General features: G+C 63.6%; 2 protein-coding genes across 7 annotated transcripts; both read right to left on the bottom strand.

The window, feature by feature from the left end:
- Positions 1-382: 382 nt before the first annotated feature.
- On the bottom strand, positions 383-10,178 carry PBXIP1 (PBX homeobox interacting protein 1). Of its 6 annotated transcripts, none has more exons than XM_040452763.1 (11): positions 10,078-10,178; positions 7,498-7,584; positions 5,930-6,071; positions 5,706-5,770; positions 5,457-5,628; positions 3,935-4,174; positions 3,808-3,831; positions 3,501-3,556; positions 3,275-3,406; positions 1,544-2,724; positions 383-1,135 (listed from the first exon to the last, which is right to left on the bottom strand). In XM_040452763.1, exons 2-11 carry the CDS (start codon positions 7,546-7,548, stop codon positions 1,084-1,086), a joined length of 2,115 nt encoding a protein of 704 aa, XP_040308697.1. In that variant the 5' UTR covers positions 7,549-7,584; positions 10,078-10,178; the 3' UTR covers positions 383-1,083. The 6 variants fall into 6 exon arrangements, with proteins under 6 accessions (XP_040308697.1, XP_040308700.1, XP_040308702.1 ...); XM_040452766.1 differs by having other exon boundaries at positions 5,930-6,056; XM_040452768.1 differs by having other exon boundaries at positions 5,930-6,056; positions 10,106-10,139.
- Positions 10,179-10,983: 805 nt separating this feature from the next.
- PYGO2 (pygopus family PHD finger 2) lies at positions 10,984-14,459 on the bottom strand. Its single transcript, XM_040452769.1, has 2 exons — positions 14,256-14,459; positions 10,984-13,713 (listed from the first exon to the last, which is right to left on the bottom strand). Exons 1-2 carry the CDS (start codon positions 14,295-14,297, stop codon positions 12,646-12,648), a joined length of 1,110 nt encoding a protein of 369 aa, XP_040308703.1. The 5' UTR covers positions 14,298-14,459; the 3' UTR covers positions 10,984-12,645.
- Between the last annotated feature and the right edge of the window lie 42 nt (positions 14,460-14,501).

Below are 14,501 nucleotides of genomic sequence, written 5' to 3'. Positions count from 1 at the left end.
AGCCCCCGCAGCCCACCACAGCCCCTTCTGGAGCCGGCGGGCGCTCTCCCCTTCCTGAAGTCACACTGCGCCATTCCGTCCCTACACTCGCACGGGACGTGCAGGCCAGTCGAGGAGCCCGGTCAGGAGGGACTTCCGGGCAGTAAGTGGCCCAGCGGACTCTGGGTCTTGGGTGAGCGCAGGCCCTCACCTCACCTGGCCGGGTGGGTCTGGGTCTGGGGCCCTAATCGGTGCGGGAGGCGAGGTCGGCAGCAAACGTGGAGCTGGGGCGCCACCTAGTGGCTTCCCACCTCCCCAGCCCAGAGCCCGGTGGGGGTCCTCTGCCCCCTCCTCACACCCTCTGGCGGGCGACAGCTTTTGAGAGCCAAATACAGAACAGGCATTTTGCTTACATCGCTTTATGTAATCTCTCCCCAGCCCCCCAGTCCCTTTGTTTGAGGATCAGAAACCCAAGGCTCCCAGAAATTAACCTGCCGAGATCTCTTGGCCGGGACGGGGGCCCAAGGCTCACCCTCGGGAACCCATGGCCCTCAGCAGCTGTGAGCTCCAGCCCTGAGCGCCGGAGGCGGGTGGGGAGGATGAGGTGGGGACAAGGTGGGTGTGGGGTCCCCTGTGCTTACACACCAGCCCAGCGACGGAGCCCCCAGCCGACAGCACAGCCCCAACAGCGTTTCCTGGGGCTGAGTCTTCAGTTCCCATGAGGTGGGGCCGGGGAGGAGGCAGAAGGAGACTTCAGTCCCTAGGGGCTGCCACTTCCAAATGTAACAAAACCCCAGGGAAAGCCCTCGTGCTGGGCCTCCATCCCAGGGGGCACAGGCCAGTGTGTGCAGCCAAGGGGCCCCTCTGGGGGCACATGCACAGACGCTCTCTGGCTGCAGAATCAGATTCCTGCCCCCCCCCCGGGGCCCCCCCCCCCCGCCCGCTGGCCCCCAAGCGTTTGCATATATTTGCATAAACAGCAAGACAGGTCCAGCTAAAGCCTTTTCTTGGCAACAGTGGCATCAGTGCAAGGCCGGGTGACTCTCCTAGGGAGCCGGAGAAGACGACAGTTCAACAGTCCCCGGGGTCAGGGGACCCCGGGCCTCAGCCCCTCCCCGGGCTCCGGCTCCGGAAGTGTCTGTCCTTCTTCCCTGACCTGTGGGGAGACCAGGTGGGGGCAGGAAGAGGCCTTCAGGACCACGCCGCATGGTGAGAAGAGGCTCCTGTAGCAGCGGGGACCTATCCCCGCTAAGTCAGGGGGGGACGGACCCACCCTCCCAGTGTGAGGTCCCTGGCCAGTGAGGCAGGAAGCCTCCTCGGCACTGCAGGTACACGCTGGACACAAGTACTCCGGAGGAAAGGTCCCCCCAGCCCGAGGGGGCTCCCGGGACCACCGTGGGGCGAGCACAGGCGGCCTCCTGACCTCAAGGGAAGACCGGAGCGCATCTGGATGCTGCTCGAAGAGGAACCCGCCATGGATTACAAGTGGCTCAAACTCAAGACTGGGACTCGGGGCCTGTGCTCCCTCACCCCAACCCCGCGTCCCCCGCCCACAGCTGCCCACCTCTTCTTCAGTGCTTTGTCTCCAAAGAAGTGGCTGAAGATGAAGCCCTCAAAGTCATCCACCTCATCGTCGTCACCCGTCTGTCTCACCGCCACCTCCTCCAGGCTGTCCTCCAAGGCATCCACAAAGTCCCGGAAGCGGAGGCGGTCATGGCGGAAGATGCCATCCTCCCCAAAGTAAGCGGGCGAGAGCGGCAGCTCCTGGGTCAGCTGCCCAGCCCAGGGCAGCCGCGCCAGGTAAGTGGTCAGCACAGAGGCCAGCTCCTGTCGCCGCACCGGGGCCAGCTCTGCCCCGAAGGCCAGGCCCTCCTGCCGGGCACACTCGCGCACGCCTGAGCAGCCCTGTGGGGCCCGGTACTTGCGCCTCAACAGCTCGGCCCACGGTGCCGGTGCCCGTGCCGGGTGGCCTCGCCCGTCGCTAGCGCCCTCCTCCCGCTGAGGGTGCTGCTGCCCCCCGGGGGGGTGAGGGCTCCCGCTCCTCCTAGGGGGCTCCTCGGGGCCCTGCCGCCTGGCGTCCTTCCTGCTGCCCCACTCCGCCCCCTGCGGCTTGCCCTCCCCCCAGCCCTCTGCCATCTCCCGGCCCTCACCCCCCCAGTTCTTTCTCTCCCGACCAGACCCCTCCTTCTTGTGCCTCCGGGGCTCAGCGCTCCGGTCCCCCTGCCCACCCCGCCGCTTCTCCTTTCCACTCCACTCCCTGGGACTCTGGAAGCGGGGCTCCCGGTGCCCGGCCTCTGAGGCGTTGGCACCGACCCCGGGGTGCTGGCCCCACTTCTCCAGGCCCTGCAGCTTCTGGGCCAGTCTGCGGCCCAGCTCGGCCAGGTCCCCTCGGCCCGCAGCGCTCAAGCTCTGCTCCAGGTCCTGCCGCACCGCCCCCAGCAGCCGCCGCTGCCTCTCCAACTCGCGCCTTAATGCCTGGGCCTCCGCCTCCAGCCGTTCCTGCTGCTCAGGGAGGCCAGGGCCCGGCTCCCACTCCCCGGAGACCCCGCTGCCCAGAGAGCCTCCGCTCCAGGGGATGCACACCCCGTCTGGGCCCCGCACGCAGCCGGCCCGCAGCCGCTGCAGCTCGGACTCCAGGGTGCGCTGGGCGGCCTCGCCCCGCCGCAGGGCCCCCCGCAGCCGTGCGTTCTCCTCTTCCAGCTCTCGGGGCTGGCGCACCAGGCTCTGAAGCTCCTCCTTCTGGGCCTGTGGTGGAGGGTGCCACAGGAGGGTCAGGACGGGCCCGGGGCCTCCCGCCCCGCTTCCGCCCATGGGAGTCGGCAGGACGTGGCCTGGGACGCTCAGAGAGTTTGGTTCTCAACCTCCTCGCCGTCCACAACCTGCACCGAGCCCGTGACCCCAAATTCCGTCACAGACCTCAGCTTCCACGTCCTCCTATAAGGACACACTCCGATCCGCCTGAGATTGACCAGACGCAGCTCTCGCGGCCCTTTCTGCCTCCCACACCCAGAAGAGACATTAATTGAGCCTCGGCAGTCCTTCCCATCCCTGTTCACACAGGCCCCCGGGGAAGACTGCACCCATCAGTCAGGGTGGCCTCAGGCAGCGGGGGCGCCGGCGGGGACGCCGGCCGGGACGCCAGCCGGGCCTGGGCCGTGGCCGCAGGGTGTGAGCAGAGAACCAGGAAGAAAGCCTGACTCCAGTGGACAGAGGAGATGGTGGCGGGAGGCGAGCAGAGGCAACTTGTAGGACACACACCCCTCCCACCCCTCCCCTCACCCCTGCGTGTGCCCACCTGGAGCTGGGCCTGAAGCAGCCGAATGTCCTGGTTCTCCTTGGCCAGCTTGTCCAGCAGGAGGGCCATGCTCTGCAGGCTGGGCACCCTGTCGGGGGGTGCTGAGGCCTGCAGCGGCTGCCCCAGTCCATCCTAAGGGCACAGGAGCCAGTGACCCCTCCCGCCCCACAGCCAGGCTGCCCCGAGTCTCCCAGACGGTCCCCGCGCCTCCCACGCCATCCAGCACCTCCGCATCCGAGCCGGTGTCTGGGAAGGCCTGCGGCTGTGCTTCCTCCGTGGGCCCTGTGGGAAACCAAAGTCCCAAAACTGGCCCGCTCCCTCACCCCTGCACGCACACGGTCACCCGCCCGCCCTGGGCCTACCCTACGGCTGAGAAGTCCAGCAGGAGAGGGCCGAGAGTCGCCCTGAACAGCTGAGAAGGTCAGTGACTGAGCAATGAATGCACAGCCCAGGGGCCCTACTTCTGACTCGGGAAACCGCCAGTGGCCTCCCTGAGGCTGGGCAGGGACGAGCCAGGGCCCCGCCCCACTCACCGCTGTCAAACTCCGAGAGGCCGCCTGAGGATGGAGACAGAGGGGCTCGGTGAGGCCAGAGTGGAGGAGAGGGGCAGGAGGGGTCGCGGAGACAGGGAGCAGGCCGCGGCAGGGAGGTAGCGCTCACCGCAGAAGAGCAGGATTCCCAGGCCCAGCAGAACCAGGGCCCCAAGGAGACACATGTTGGGGGAGAGGCCCGGCTCCCCGCCCGCACCCTCGCCACGGGCCTGGCCCTCCACGCGCAGGGCCGCCACGGGCCGGGGGGCGCTGGGCTCCCGGCCCCGCCGCCTCCGCAGCCCCTCCGCCTCCACGTCTGCGTCTGTGTCGTCCTCACTGCTGGAGCGGCGGGCCTCCTCCACGGGCCAGGCTGGAGAAGCAGTGGCACCAGGCAGTGAGGCGACCGCACAGAGAGACATAGTGAGGGACCCTGCCCCCGTCCACCTGGGCGGTCTTCAGATGCCAGGCCTATGGTGGGGGGGGGGGGGGGAAGGGCGGTCCTTCTATCTGCAAACTCAGGGAGCAGCTCTTCCCTAAAAGCACCCCCTCCTCCACACGTGCCCCCCACCCAGCTCCCTCGGCAGCTCTGCCTCTCAGTCCGTCCGTCCTGGCTCTTCCCGGTCCTAAAGGCGAGGGTCCCGTGGGGCCCGGCCATCTCCCCGCACAGTCACCCGCACCACTGACTTTCCTCTGGAGTAGACGAGCCCCCAGTCCATAGATCCTGACCTGGCCTGCCCAGAGCCCCGGGCCTGATGACCATCTGCCAGCCACCCTACCTGAGTGTCACCTGGGGACCAAGCTCTCAGTACCCCACCCTCCACACCGGTGCACCCCCCCCGGACCCCGGTTCGGGGAACGACCCCACTGCTACCACCTGGCCACCTGAGCCCTCCCCCCGAGGCCCTCCCCCCACACCCCTGCCTCGTGTCTGCCTACCCTCTCTTCGGCAGCTTTCCGCGAGCACCTCGCTCGTGCCCTAAACGGCCCAGGTCTTGGCCTCTCCCTCCACCCCGTCCTTCAGCAGAGAAGGACTCGCCCACTCCTTGGCCACAGCCTTGGCCAAAGGCTCCTCAGCGCGGGACAGGCGGCCCCGTGCCTCTGCTGACGACCAACAGCCTGCTCCTTCTCAAGATGCCCTCCAACCTGAACCTTCCCCCGACCGCTCCCGCCCCTCTCTCCCTTCCCTCAACTGTCCCCTGGCTGAACAGCTCTCCCCTCCCCTCCCCTCCTCTCCCCTCCCCCCTCCTTTCCCCACGCTCTTGGTCTGACTTGCATTTGGTTCAGACGAGTCTGCCTCTCACACGGGCCATGCACCGCCCACCCCCCTCCCCTCCTGGGCACAGAACTGACACGTGAAAGACGCTCAGGGAAGAAGAGTTGACTCTAGAAGCGAGAAAAGAAGGGGCCTCGTGGCACAAGGGAAAGAGTCAGGCAGACCCAGGCCCTGCCGCTTACCAGCTATGTGACCTCGGTCAAGTCACTTGACCTCCCCGAGTCCTCGGGGGTAGTGGTGAGGTTTCACTGACACAGGGCAAGGCGAGCACTATGCTGCTAAGTGCCGGGGCCTGGACCAGAACCGTGCTCAGCGGCAAACGCCCTGCCCCCCATTCCTTCCAGAAGGAGAGGAAACACGGAGACCAAAAGGCTCTCACCTGCGTTGGGAGATGAAGGCAGGCTCTGTGGGGGGCTGTGACCCTCGAGGTCCTGCGTGTCTCGTGTGTCTTCTGGGCCTGCCACCACAGGGGCCTCCTCCAAGTCTCTCTGGACCACCATGTCTCCCAGGCCGGGGGGCTTCGTGGCACAACCGTCACCTTCCAGGACACCCTGAGCAGACACAGCCACGAGCGGCTCCAGGCCTCCCCCTCTCCAGTTGCCCTCCCCAACCCGGTGAAGGTCCTCACCTTGGCCTCGGTCTTCTCTGGCAGAAAGGGACCGCACTGGGGACTTTCAGTCTGGAAGGGGGTCTCTGCAGTGGATGAAAAGGCCCAGGAAACATACCACTGTCCCCCAGATGAACTTCCCACACAGCCCTCTGGCTCCCACAGGCCCTACCAGATTAGAAGGGGCAGGAGACCCCAGAGCGTAGAGGAAGGCGGCTGCATCCGCCCTCAGGAGGGCCCGTTACCTTCTCCATTCACGGCCCCAGCTAGTTCATCAGCAGCTGCCTCGAAGTGGCTCCGAGGGGCCTGGGGAGCTTTCTCGGGTTCTGGGTCCGTCCTGGATTCTGGGCCCAAGGTCTCCACGGGCAGGCCCTGGGGGAGGGGGTGCTCCAAACCAGGAGCACGGGTGCTCTGCTGGGGTCCCTGGGGCCAGCCGCACGGCCCGGGGACCCCCACCCACATCTCACAAAAACCTACACGTGCCATAGTGAGCTAACGCGAGGTGGGGGAGGGCGGCGGGCGGCAGCTCTTCTCTCTGACCTCCCTGACCTCGCTTGACCTCCCCTCCCCGCCCTGCCCTGCCACCGTGAGGGACTTCCAGAGGCAGCTGCTGGCCAATGGAAAAGTGCGGCTGGGCCAAGACACCCCATCACCTAGGAACCTGGTGCCCCCCACCCTCCCAAAGAAGCCAGCCAAAGCCGGGGTCTCCCACCTCCCCACAAATGGAAGCTGCTGACTGGCTGGGAGGTGGGCGGCCGGCAAGAGAACAGAGCCCCCTGGCCACTTAAAGGTCACGATCATGTTCCCCGTGGGTTTCCCTGTGGCGTCCACTCGACAGGTCGCCCACTTTACTCGCATCTTCCAGCCTTTTCTGGCCTCTTCCACTGCCCCACACGCAGCTGCTGGCAGCCGACAGCTTGGCCCGCCCCCTCCCCCCCCAGCTCTGCCCTCCCTGCACACCCCTGCCCAGCAGGCCTGCCACCCGCTCACCCAAGCAGGGCTTCTGCAAGCCCTCCAAGGATCGTTGTGCGCCTCAGTCCGTTTCTGTGCGGTTTTCAAACCACTCGTTTCACCACGGCCACCCCTCTAAGCCAGGAATCACAACCCCCTCTTACAGCGGGGGACAGAGAGGAAGGCCCCACAGTCGTTCTGGGCCGGGGCTCTGGCCCCAGGCCCTGTGTCCTGCCCTCGCTCCCACCCTCACACCCCTCCCCCGGGCGGTCCTAACACTCCAAGTCACGGGGCCCGGGGCCCTTGACGAGCTTTCTCCGGCCCCCTCCCCCTTCTTGGTGGCTTTGGGGGCACAGGAGCCCACTGGCTTCCTGCCCCCACTGCCAGCCGCACTGCCCGACCTTCAAAACACTCCCTCGTTCACCCCACCCACAGGCAGTGACTGTCCCGAGGCCCTCGAACTCACAGCCCTTCTGTGACTCCCCCACCCAGGAGGAGGCCTGCGTGCCTGGGCCGGGCCCATGAGGCCTCGGCGGGGTTTCTCAGGCTCTGCCCCACTCCGCTCCAACACTAACACACGTGCCCGCCTCACCCCGTCACCTCCTCGGTCTCCCCCCAGATGGCTTTCCTGGCATTGCCTCAGGTCCCCTACTCTCAGCAGCTGACGCCGCTTGGGCCCGAGCCAATCCTCACACCTGACTCCTGGGGCCTGCTCCCCTTCCTCCTGCCCCTGGAGCTCCTCTCGGCCGCCAGCAGGAGGTGACACAGGTGCCCAGCAGAACCGAGCAAGGGGACAGACCCAAAAAGCAACCCAGCCCCGCAGGAACTTCTCTCCCACAGGGTTCCCAGGCCTGCGTCCTACCTCTGAGCCGGCAAGCACCCAGCTGTTGTCAGAGTCTGGGCAGGAAGCCATGGTTGCTGGGGTCCCCGAGGGGGCTGTGGCTGCCACCTGCGGAGAAAAGTGCTCTTAAGGACCCCGGTTCCCTTCAGCAAAGGCAGGATGCAGAGAGCAGCCTTGGCTGGGTTCCCGGGGCTGAGCAGTGGCTTCCAGAACCAACCCTTCGAACCCTGACACTTGGAACTTTCCCGGGCAGTATCGGCTCTTGCAGATCAACACCTGTCAGCACACACAGAGAAGTTCACCTGTGGTCCCTGGGAGACTGAACTGACTTTGAAAGGTCAAAGCACGGAGCTGGAGAGGATCTGGGGGTATCCAGGCCAGCGCCCCCAGGTTAGAGCCAGGGGAAATGGAGGCATCAAGGCTGCTAACCTGCCCGGGATGAACAGCTAATGGGAGGAGGGAAGAGCACAACCACCCAGGCTCCCCCACAATCACCCCCCAAGCCCCTCACCGGGGCTCAGAAGCTGAGACTGGATGGCCTCCTTCCCACTGAAGTGTCCTGCCCACCATAAATCCTTCCTACAGGCTGGTCAGGGGTTCTCAACGCTGGCTGCACACCGGGGCCGCCCCAGATTCTGATTCAACTGATTTCGGGTCAGACCCAGGTATGGGTCTTGGGGTTTTTTTGTTGTTGTTGTTTATTTGTTTTTTTAATTTTTCTCTTTAATGTTTATTTATTTTTGAGAGAGAGAGAGAGACAGGTAAGAGTGTCAGATGGGCAGAGAGAGGGAGATACAGAATTCGAAGCAGGCTCCAGGCTCTGAGCTGTCAACACAGAGCCCAACTTGGGGCTCAAACTCACGGACGGTGAGATCATGACCCGAGCCGAAGTCGGACGGCTCCACTGACTGACTGAGCCCCCAGGCGAACCCCCCCCCCCCACCGCCAGGCATGGGTCTTCTTGGAAACCCCCGGAAGGCTCTCTCCTGTGCAGTCCGGCCTGAGAACACCTGACATGGCCCAGACGCGTTTCAGCACACCCTTGGTAAACCTCCTCATCACGCTGACTCTCCATTCTAAGTTCTGTTTCCTTTCTACGTAATCTGCACGGTGTCATCCCGTCGAACTCAAGGCAACTGGGAAAAGGGTTTAAAGACAGCCATCGTTTGTCAAGACCTTACGGTTTGCAAAGTGCAGACGAAAATCAGGGCTGCGGCCCTGCGCCCTGCTACTGGCCTCTGACTCGGCAGGTGGGGGTGGGAAGTCACGCCGGCTTCTGAAGCCTGACACAAAGTGGGGTAAGGAGCGGGAGACCTGTCCTGTCACTCCAGCCAAGACTGTCCCCTGAGTCTGGGCAGCTGTGACGGGGGACCTGGCACAAGGCAGGAGGATAAGATGAGCTGACCGCCCCCCCCCCGAGTCTTGGGCTGTGGTCCTTCAGAGGAGGACACATGACTACTCACAGAGGGGCCAAACGGGGGGCACAGGAGCAGGGCTCTGTAAGGAAACGCCAGGAAGGGAAGTGAGGCTTGGGAAGAAACGCTTAGGGACCCCCGCGCGGCCCCCATCTATTTAAGCTGGTGCCAAGTCCTGCGAGGGGTCCTGATACTCCTGTGGCCTTTCAAGACCCACGCCCGGGACAGACAGCTGACGGTGTCTTCCCCGAGGCCTGTGCCTCCTAGACACGCACAGCCGACCCACAGGCAGACAGGAGAATGGCTGCAAGGACCCCCACACCACATCCAACGGGACCCCCCGGCCAGCTTCTGAAGGCATCCACACAGCCAGCCCTGTTAGGCCTGCCTGCCACCCTCCGGCCTTCCGCCGCCTTCTGTCACCATCTCCCCATTCCCAGTTGCTGCGCGTGACTGTTAACAGGTGGTGGCAGGAAGGAAGTGGCAGCAGCTTGGGCTGAAGTCTCTGTTTCTCCCTGGCTGTGTACAGCCTGCTCGGGTCCTCCAGAACCAGGAACCATGGCAACCGGGGTGATGTCAGACTCACTGTCTCCATGGAAACCAGCCCCGGCATTTGGGTCAACAAAGACAAATACTTCTGAGCCCCAAACAGGAGACAGTCTGGAACCCCTGCACCCCGAGTTCCAAACTCTGCAACTGCTCTGTCCGTAGAGTGCATCCAAGACTCCAAAAGATGGCCCCGTTCTCCTCAGCCCGCATCGCTTTACCTTTTTAGGAAGTTCCCTTCTCGGTCCAACCTACATCGCTCCCCGTGGGGTTTCAGATCTCGTTCCGGTCTACCTCTCCACCTCCACCCCTCCCCACAAAAACGGACCTTAGGGCTTGTCAGACACTCTGCTGTTCCTAGAGGACAGCTAAAGGGGGAGCTCTCCCCCCTGCACAAGCTGGCGAGTCTGGCCCAACTCAAGCCCTGTAGGGGTGGCTGCCCCAAACCTCGGAAGCAAAGGACCCCGGCGCCACCAGAGCATGCCCGGGGCGCCGGAGCAAGTGCCGGTCCGGGACACGGCCGTCCCGGACGCCGCCTCTCCAGGCCCAGCAGGGACCAGCAGCTCCCGGGTCCCCGGGGCAGCCCACGCCCCTCCCGTGTGACGGGATCCGCGCGACCCCTGCCCCGCCGGGGCCTCACCTGACCCAGCAGTACCCGCAGTCCTCACCCGACTTGTTGCGGCCTCCCCGGGTTTCCAGCCCAGGAGAGGAGGGGCCCACGTGACCGGGACTGGCCAATGAAGAACCAGCGTCCCGGAGAGGGCGGAAACTTTGGGCCAATCAGCGCTGGAATCGAGAGCCGGAGGAGGGGAGGGGGACCTGCCGGGCCCCCGGCCCCGGGCTCTCCTCCCACGGTCGGCTGGGCTTCCCGCAAGCTGGGTTTTCGGTGACCTCGCCTACTTTCCCAGTGTAGAAACAGTTGCTAGGGGGAAGACCCAAAACTGAAAGCGAAGGGTGGTACCTCCCGAGACCTCAGGGGCCAGGTCGACCCCAGGACAGACAGGGACAGCTGCAGGATGGGGGAAGGGAGATGGCATCCCGTGGGTTGGAAATAACCCTCCCACCGCTCTCCTCGCCCTGGGCCAGTGCAGATTAAGGATGCCACTGCTACTTTTCTAAAGGGGACACCTGGAAAGCATGCCCAAGGGAAATCTGCTAGATCAGGGGCAGCCCCCTTCCCACTGCACTTGACCTGGAGCTCTACTTGACCCCTAACCCACACAACTGGGGGAGGGGCAGTAGGCACTAAACCCAGAAACACCAACGGCACTTGCCTCCCTGGGGCCCTGGCTCCAGGCCGGGTCCAGGAATGTGCCCAGAAAAGAACTGCTTTCCCACACCAGGGACGCAGGGGGAGGGGTGGCGCACACAGGCCTCCCTCGGCTCCTCGCCTGGTACCAAGGTCACCTCAGGGGCCAGAATCTCCACCATTCTCTCTTCCACGAACCCTGGGCACGTAGGTATCCTCACCCCTCAGGCATCCGCGCCGGCGGTGGCAGAGTTTCGTTCCAACCTTCGTGTGCTGAAACAGCCAGGAGTCCTCGTCTGGACTTTCAAGTCATTTTATTAATCCAACCGTACAAAAGACCCCCACCACCACATCTCTGCCACCCCCAGTTCCTTCCAAATAGTGTAGAGGGGGCGATTGAGCAGACCCCTCCCCAGGAGCCACTTACAAAAGGCGGAGATGGCGGAGGAATGGGGGGGGGGGGGAGACGTCACAAAAATAGCAACACATAAAAGAGGGGCCACAGAACCACAAACACAACACACAGCCGGGGGCGGGAGGCCGGACACCGGGGGAGGGAAGCCCAGGCCCCTCCCTCCCTTCCCACGGCCTCGAAAGCGGCCGGCTCCACCCGTGCAGGCAAATGAGTTCTTCACATGCTAAAGTCACGGGGGGTGGGGTGGTGTGTGTGTGTGTGTGTGTAGGGTGGTGGGTGGGTGTGGGGGTGTGGGTGTGGGTGTGTGGGTGTGTGTGTAGGGTGCAGGCAACCCCTAGCTCCTCGCCAGACCACATGTGTGCCTGCTTCCCCGCCCCGCCGAGGACCGTGTGCACGAGCCCGGCCCGGGACCCACATCCAGCAGGCAACGCCTACGAATCAGTATATGGACACATACAGCCCAGTGTGGGGCTCTGGCGGAGAGGAGTGAGAACTGCTAGATCACCTGGCCCCAAAAGGTCTACAGAAAGGTAGAACACACCCAGGCTATGGACTGCACTTCGGGGGCCATGGCTATGACGGTCCCATGGCCTCCCTCCCCCACGGGGTTGGGCCAGGGAGCCTCGTCAGGAGATGAGGTATAAGGGCTCCATGCCTTTTCAAGCTTTCCTTCAGTCAAGCCAGGGAGGCAGAGGGATACAGGTGCCGAAGCTCTAGACCAGCGCCGACACTACTGTGCAACAAACCGAGGGCGGGGGCGCCCGCGGGCCAGCACTGTACAACCAGAGTCCCAGGTCCCAGGACAGTCCAAACCTCAAATATTCCGGTCAGACCACATATCCCAATTTTTGGCAAAAATATGGTCATTAAAAGCCCGAGAGAGGCTGAGAAAGGGCCAGTGGCTTTGGTATGAGGGACACAGGTCCGGACAGCATCTCTTTCGCACAGTCTCGAAGCCCCAAATCACCAAGAAACTGCCCCAGCCGGGCGCTCTCCTGCCTCTCCAAGCTATTTGGTTGTCTGAGGGGGTGAGGCTTGGGTGCGTCGTGGAGGAGGCAAGGGGAGGGTAAGAAAAGGGAAAATTCCCCATTTATTACCTAAAGCCCATGAAAGCACTACCGCGGGGATGGGACCCCGACTCCTCTGGCCAGAAACCTTTTAACACTTCACTCCAAAAACTAAGGCTGCCGCTGCAGGGCTGGACAGGAGTGTTAGGCACAGGTGCCGGGGCGTCCATCATCTGCACAGAGGAGACCCCTGCCCTCCGGATCTTCTTCCAGCCTCTTCTCTGTTGCAGCCATACCCCTAGGCCTTCAGAGATGGGAGCCACCACAACGCTGGTAGGGCTTTGGTTTCCTGATCTCTGCAGATCTCAACGTGTACAGGTAATTTTCCAGAAAAGCGAGCGATCCAGACTCTTCTGCCTGCCCGCCTCAGGTCCTTCCCTGCCCTCAGGAGCCACCGTGTCTCTGCCCCCTGGGGACAGGAAGCCAGTGGCAACGAGGACCGAGAGCCAGACTTGGGAACCCTCACCCTCGCCAGGGTCAGCCATCGTTAGCAGCCACCAGCTGCCCCACACCCTCGCGGATGTACACAGACTGGATCTCCTTGGTCTTGAGGCAGAGATCGCAAGCCCAGACGGCGGAGGCCTCGGTGGTCAGCAGCCCGTACGCGCTCTCAGTCATGCCTGTGCACTCGCGATGGAACCACTTCTGGCAGGAGGCCTCGCACAGGATGGCGTCCTGGTCATCATTCACCTCGCTGCGACAGGCGCCACACGGGTACACCAGGCCTGGGGGAGGCTGAGGCCCTGACCCCCCGCCAGCTTTGCTGGGGGGCGCCAGGCTGTTGGCATCTGGGGTTCCCCCCCCCCGCCCACTGCTGTTTGGGGGGAAGCTGGGCTGGTTCCCGTTAACAGCAGCAGCTGGGGAGCCTGAGTGAGGCTCTGGGGGAAAAGCAGTGGGAGCAGGGGGATTCAAGGGCTTTCCCCCATCCTCACCACCAGGGCCAGGAAAGCCAGGGTCCGGACCAGGGAAGGGACTTGTGTTTGGGGGCAGGCTGGGGAGCCCCTGACCAGGTCTCTGGAGAGGAGAAGGGCCAAAAGGTGCCCCTGGCTGGGCAAAGCGTTGGGGGAGGGAAGGAGGGCCCAGCTCCCCTCTGGGAGGCTGTCCCATGGTGGGTGAGATCATGGGGCCAAATCCTCCCACCGGGCCTGGCATCATCTGCCCACCAGGAGGGCTGAAGTTTTGGCCCAGAGGCTGGTTGAAGGGTTGGCCAGGAAAGTTCATGTTGCCTGGAGGTGCGTAGCCAGGGCCCTGGGGGGGCATGTTGAAAGCTGGGCCCATAGGATTGGGAGGGAAAGGAGGGGGCTGGCGACGGAGAGGCTGGGGACCCCCTCCACCCCCAGTGCCGTAGCCTGGGGGTACCTGGCCTGCCATGCCCCCCTGTACGCGGAAGCCTCCAAAAGGGACAGGACTGCCAAGGAACGGAGGGGCTGCGCCCCCCACCTTAGGGGCTCCGAAGTCATCCTCAAAAGGGTTGGATGCAACCAGGTGATCCACCATGGGAGTCGGGGGTGGTGCAAACTCCGTCAGATGTGAGTATGCAGGGCCCTAGTGGGGAACAGAGGACGAAGAAAGGATCACAGAAGGAAACACACAGCTAGAAGCCAGCAGAGCCGTAGAAATGCAGGACTTGTTCTGGAGGCTGGTAAAGGCCAGCTCGGATCCCAAGTCAAGACAAACCTCAGAACGTAACGGAAGCAGGAGGTGGAAAAAGCAGACAGAACCGCACTGGAATCCTAGCTCTGACTCCAAATAATCTGGAGACGCTCGAACAAGTACTCGACTTGTTAAAGCCTCAGATCCTCATGTGTAAAATAGGGGCAGTGCCCATCTCCCAAAGCTGCTAAAGTACTAACAGCACAAAGCGCTAGAAAAAAGATGACTCTTCCTGACAGATAAGATCCTTGGTCAAGTGGCCTCACACACAGCCCTCGCCCACCGCCCCCCACCCCCCCGCCCCGCCCTCGTTAGGAAGTTGAAGGACAGGACCAGAATCAAGGAAACTTTCTCTTCTCCCCGCACTGAGAGGCTACATCCCAGCCTACTGGAGTGGCAGCTAGGAGTCACCCCCACCGTCGAGCACCATTCACCTGAGTATTTGACTTCCTTCGCTTCTTTTCTGGGCTCTTCATCTGCAGACCTAGGAAGAGCAGCAGAATGCAGACCCAAATGCATCTCCCTGAGGCTGCCCCGACCTCCTGCCTCCCGGACGCGCCGGAGCAGCTCTTCTAACTTGGACACGCGCTTGCTCATTCACTTAACAAACACGAACAAAGGTGCGCTACGAAGAACGCGGCACGGCCGCACTCTCGGCTGCCTCCTCCCTTAAATGAGAC

This window comes from Herpailurus yagouaroundi, unplaced genomic scaffold, assembly GCF_014898765.1.
Source record: "Herpailurus yagouaroundi ecotype Mexico unplaced genomic scaffold, PumYag 207, whole genome shotgun sequence".
Classification (NCBI taxonomy): Eukaryota; Metazoa; Chordata; class Mammalia; order Carnivora; family Felidae; genus Herpailurus; species Herpailurus yagouaroundi.
This window is presented reverse-complemented; position numbering and strand designations above follow the sequence as displayed.

Bases quoted from the DNA above. Each gene is read 5' to 3' on its own strand.
- PYGO2 (XM_040452769.1), bottom strand. From the start codon at position 14,297: ATGAAGAGCCCAGAAAAGAAGCGAAGGAAGTCAAATACTCAG. The intron at 13,714-14,255 runs GTGAATGGTGCT...GTTCCCCACTAG, and splicing joins GAAGGAAGTCAAATACTCAG to GGCCCTGCATACTCACATCT.
- PBXIP1 (XM_040452763.1), bottom strand. From the start codon at position 7,548: ATGGCTTCCTGCCCAGACTCTGACAACAGCTGGGTGCTTGCCGGCTCA. The intron at 5,629-5,705 runs GTGAGGACCTTC...GTGTCTGCTCAG, and splicing joins CAGAGAAGACCGAGGCCAAG to GGTGTCCTGGAAGGTGACGG. The intron at 3,557-3,807 runs GTGAGTGGGGCG...GGTTTCCCACAG, and splicing joins CCTCTCGGAGTTTGACAGCG to GGCCCACGGAGGAAGCACAG.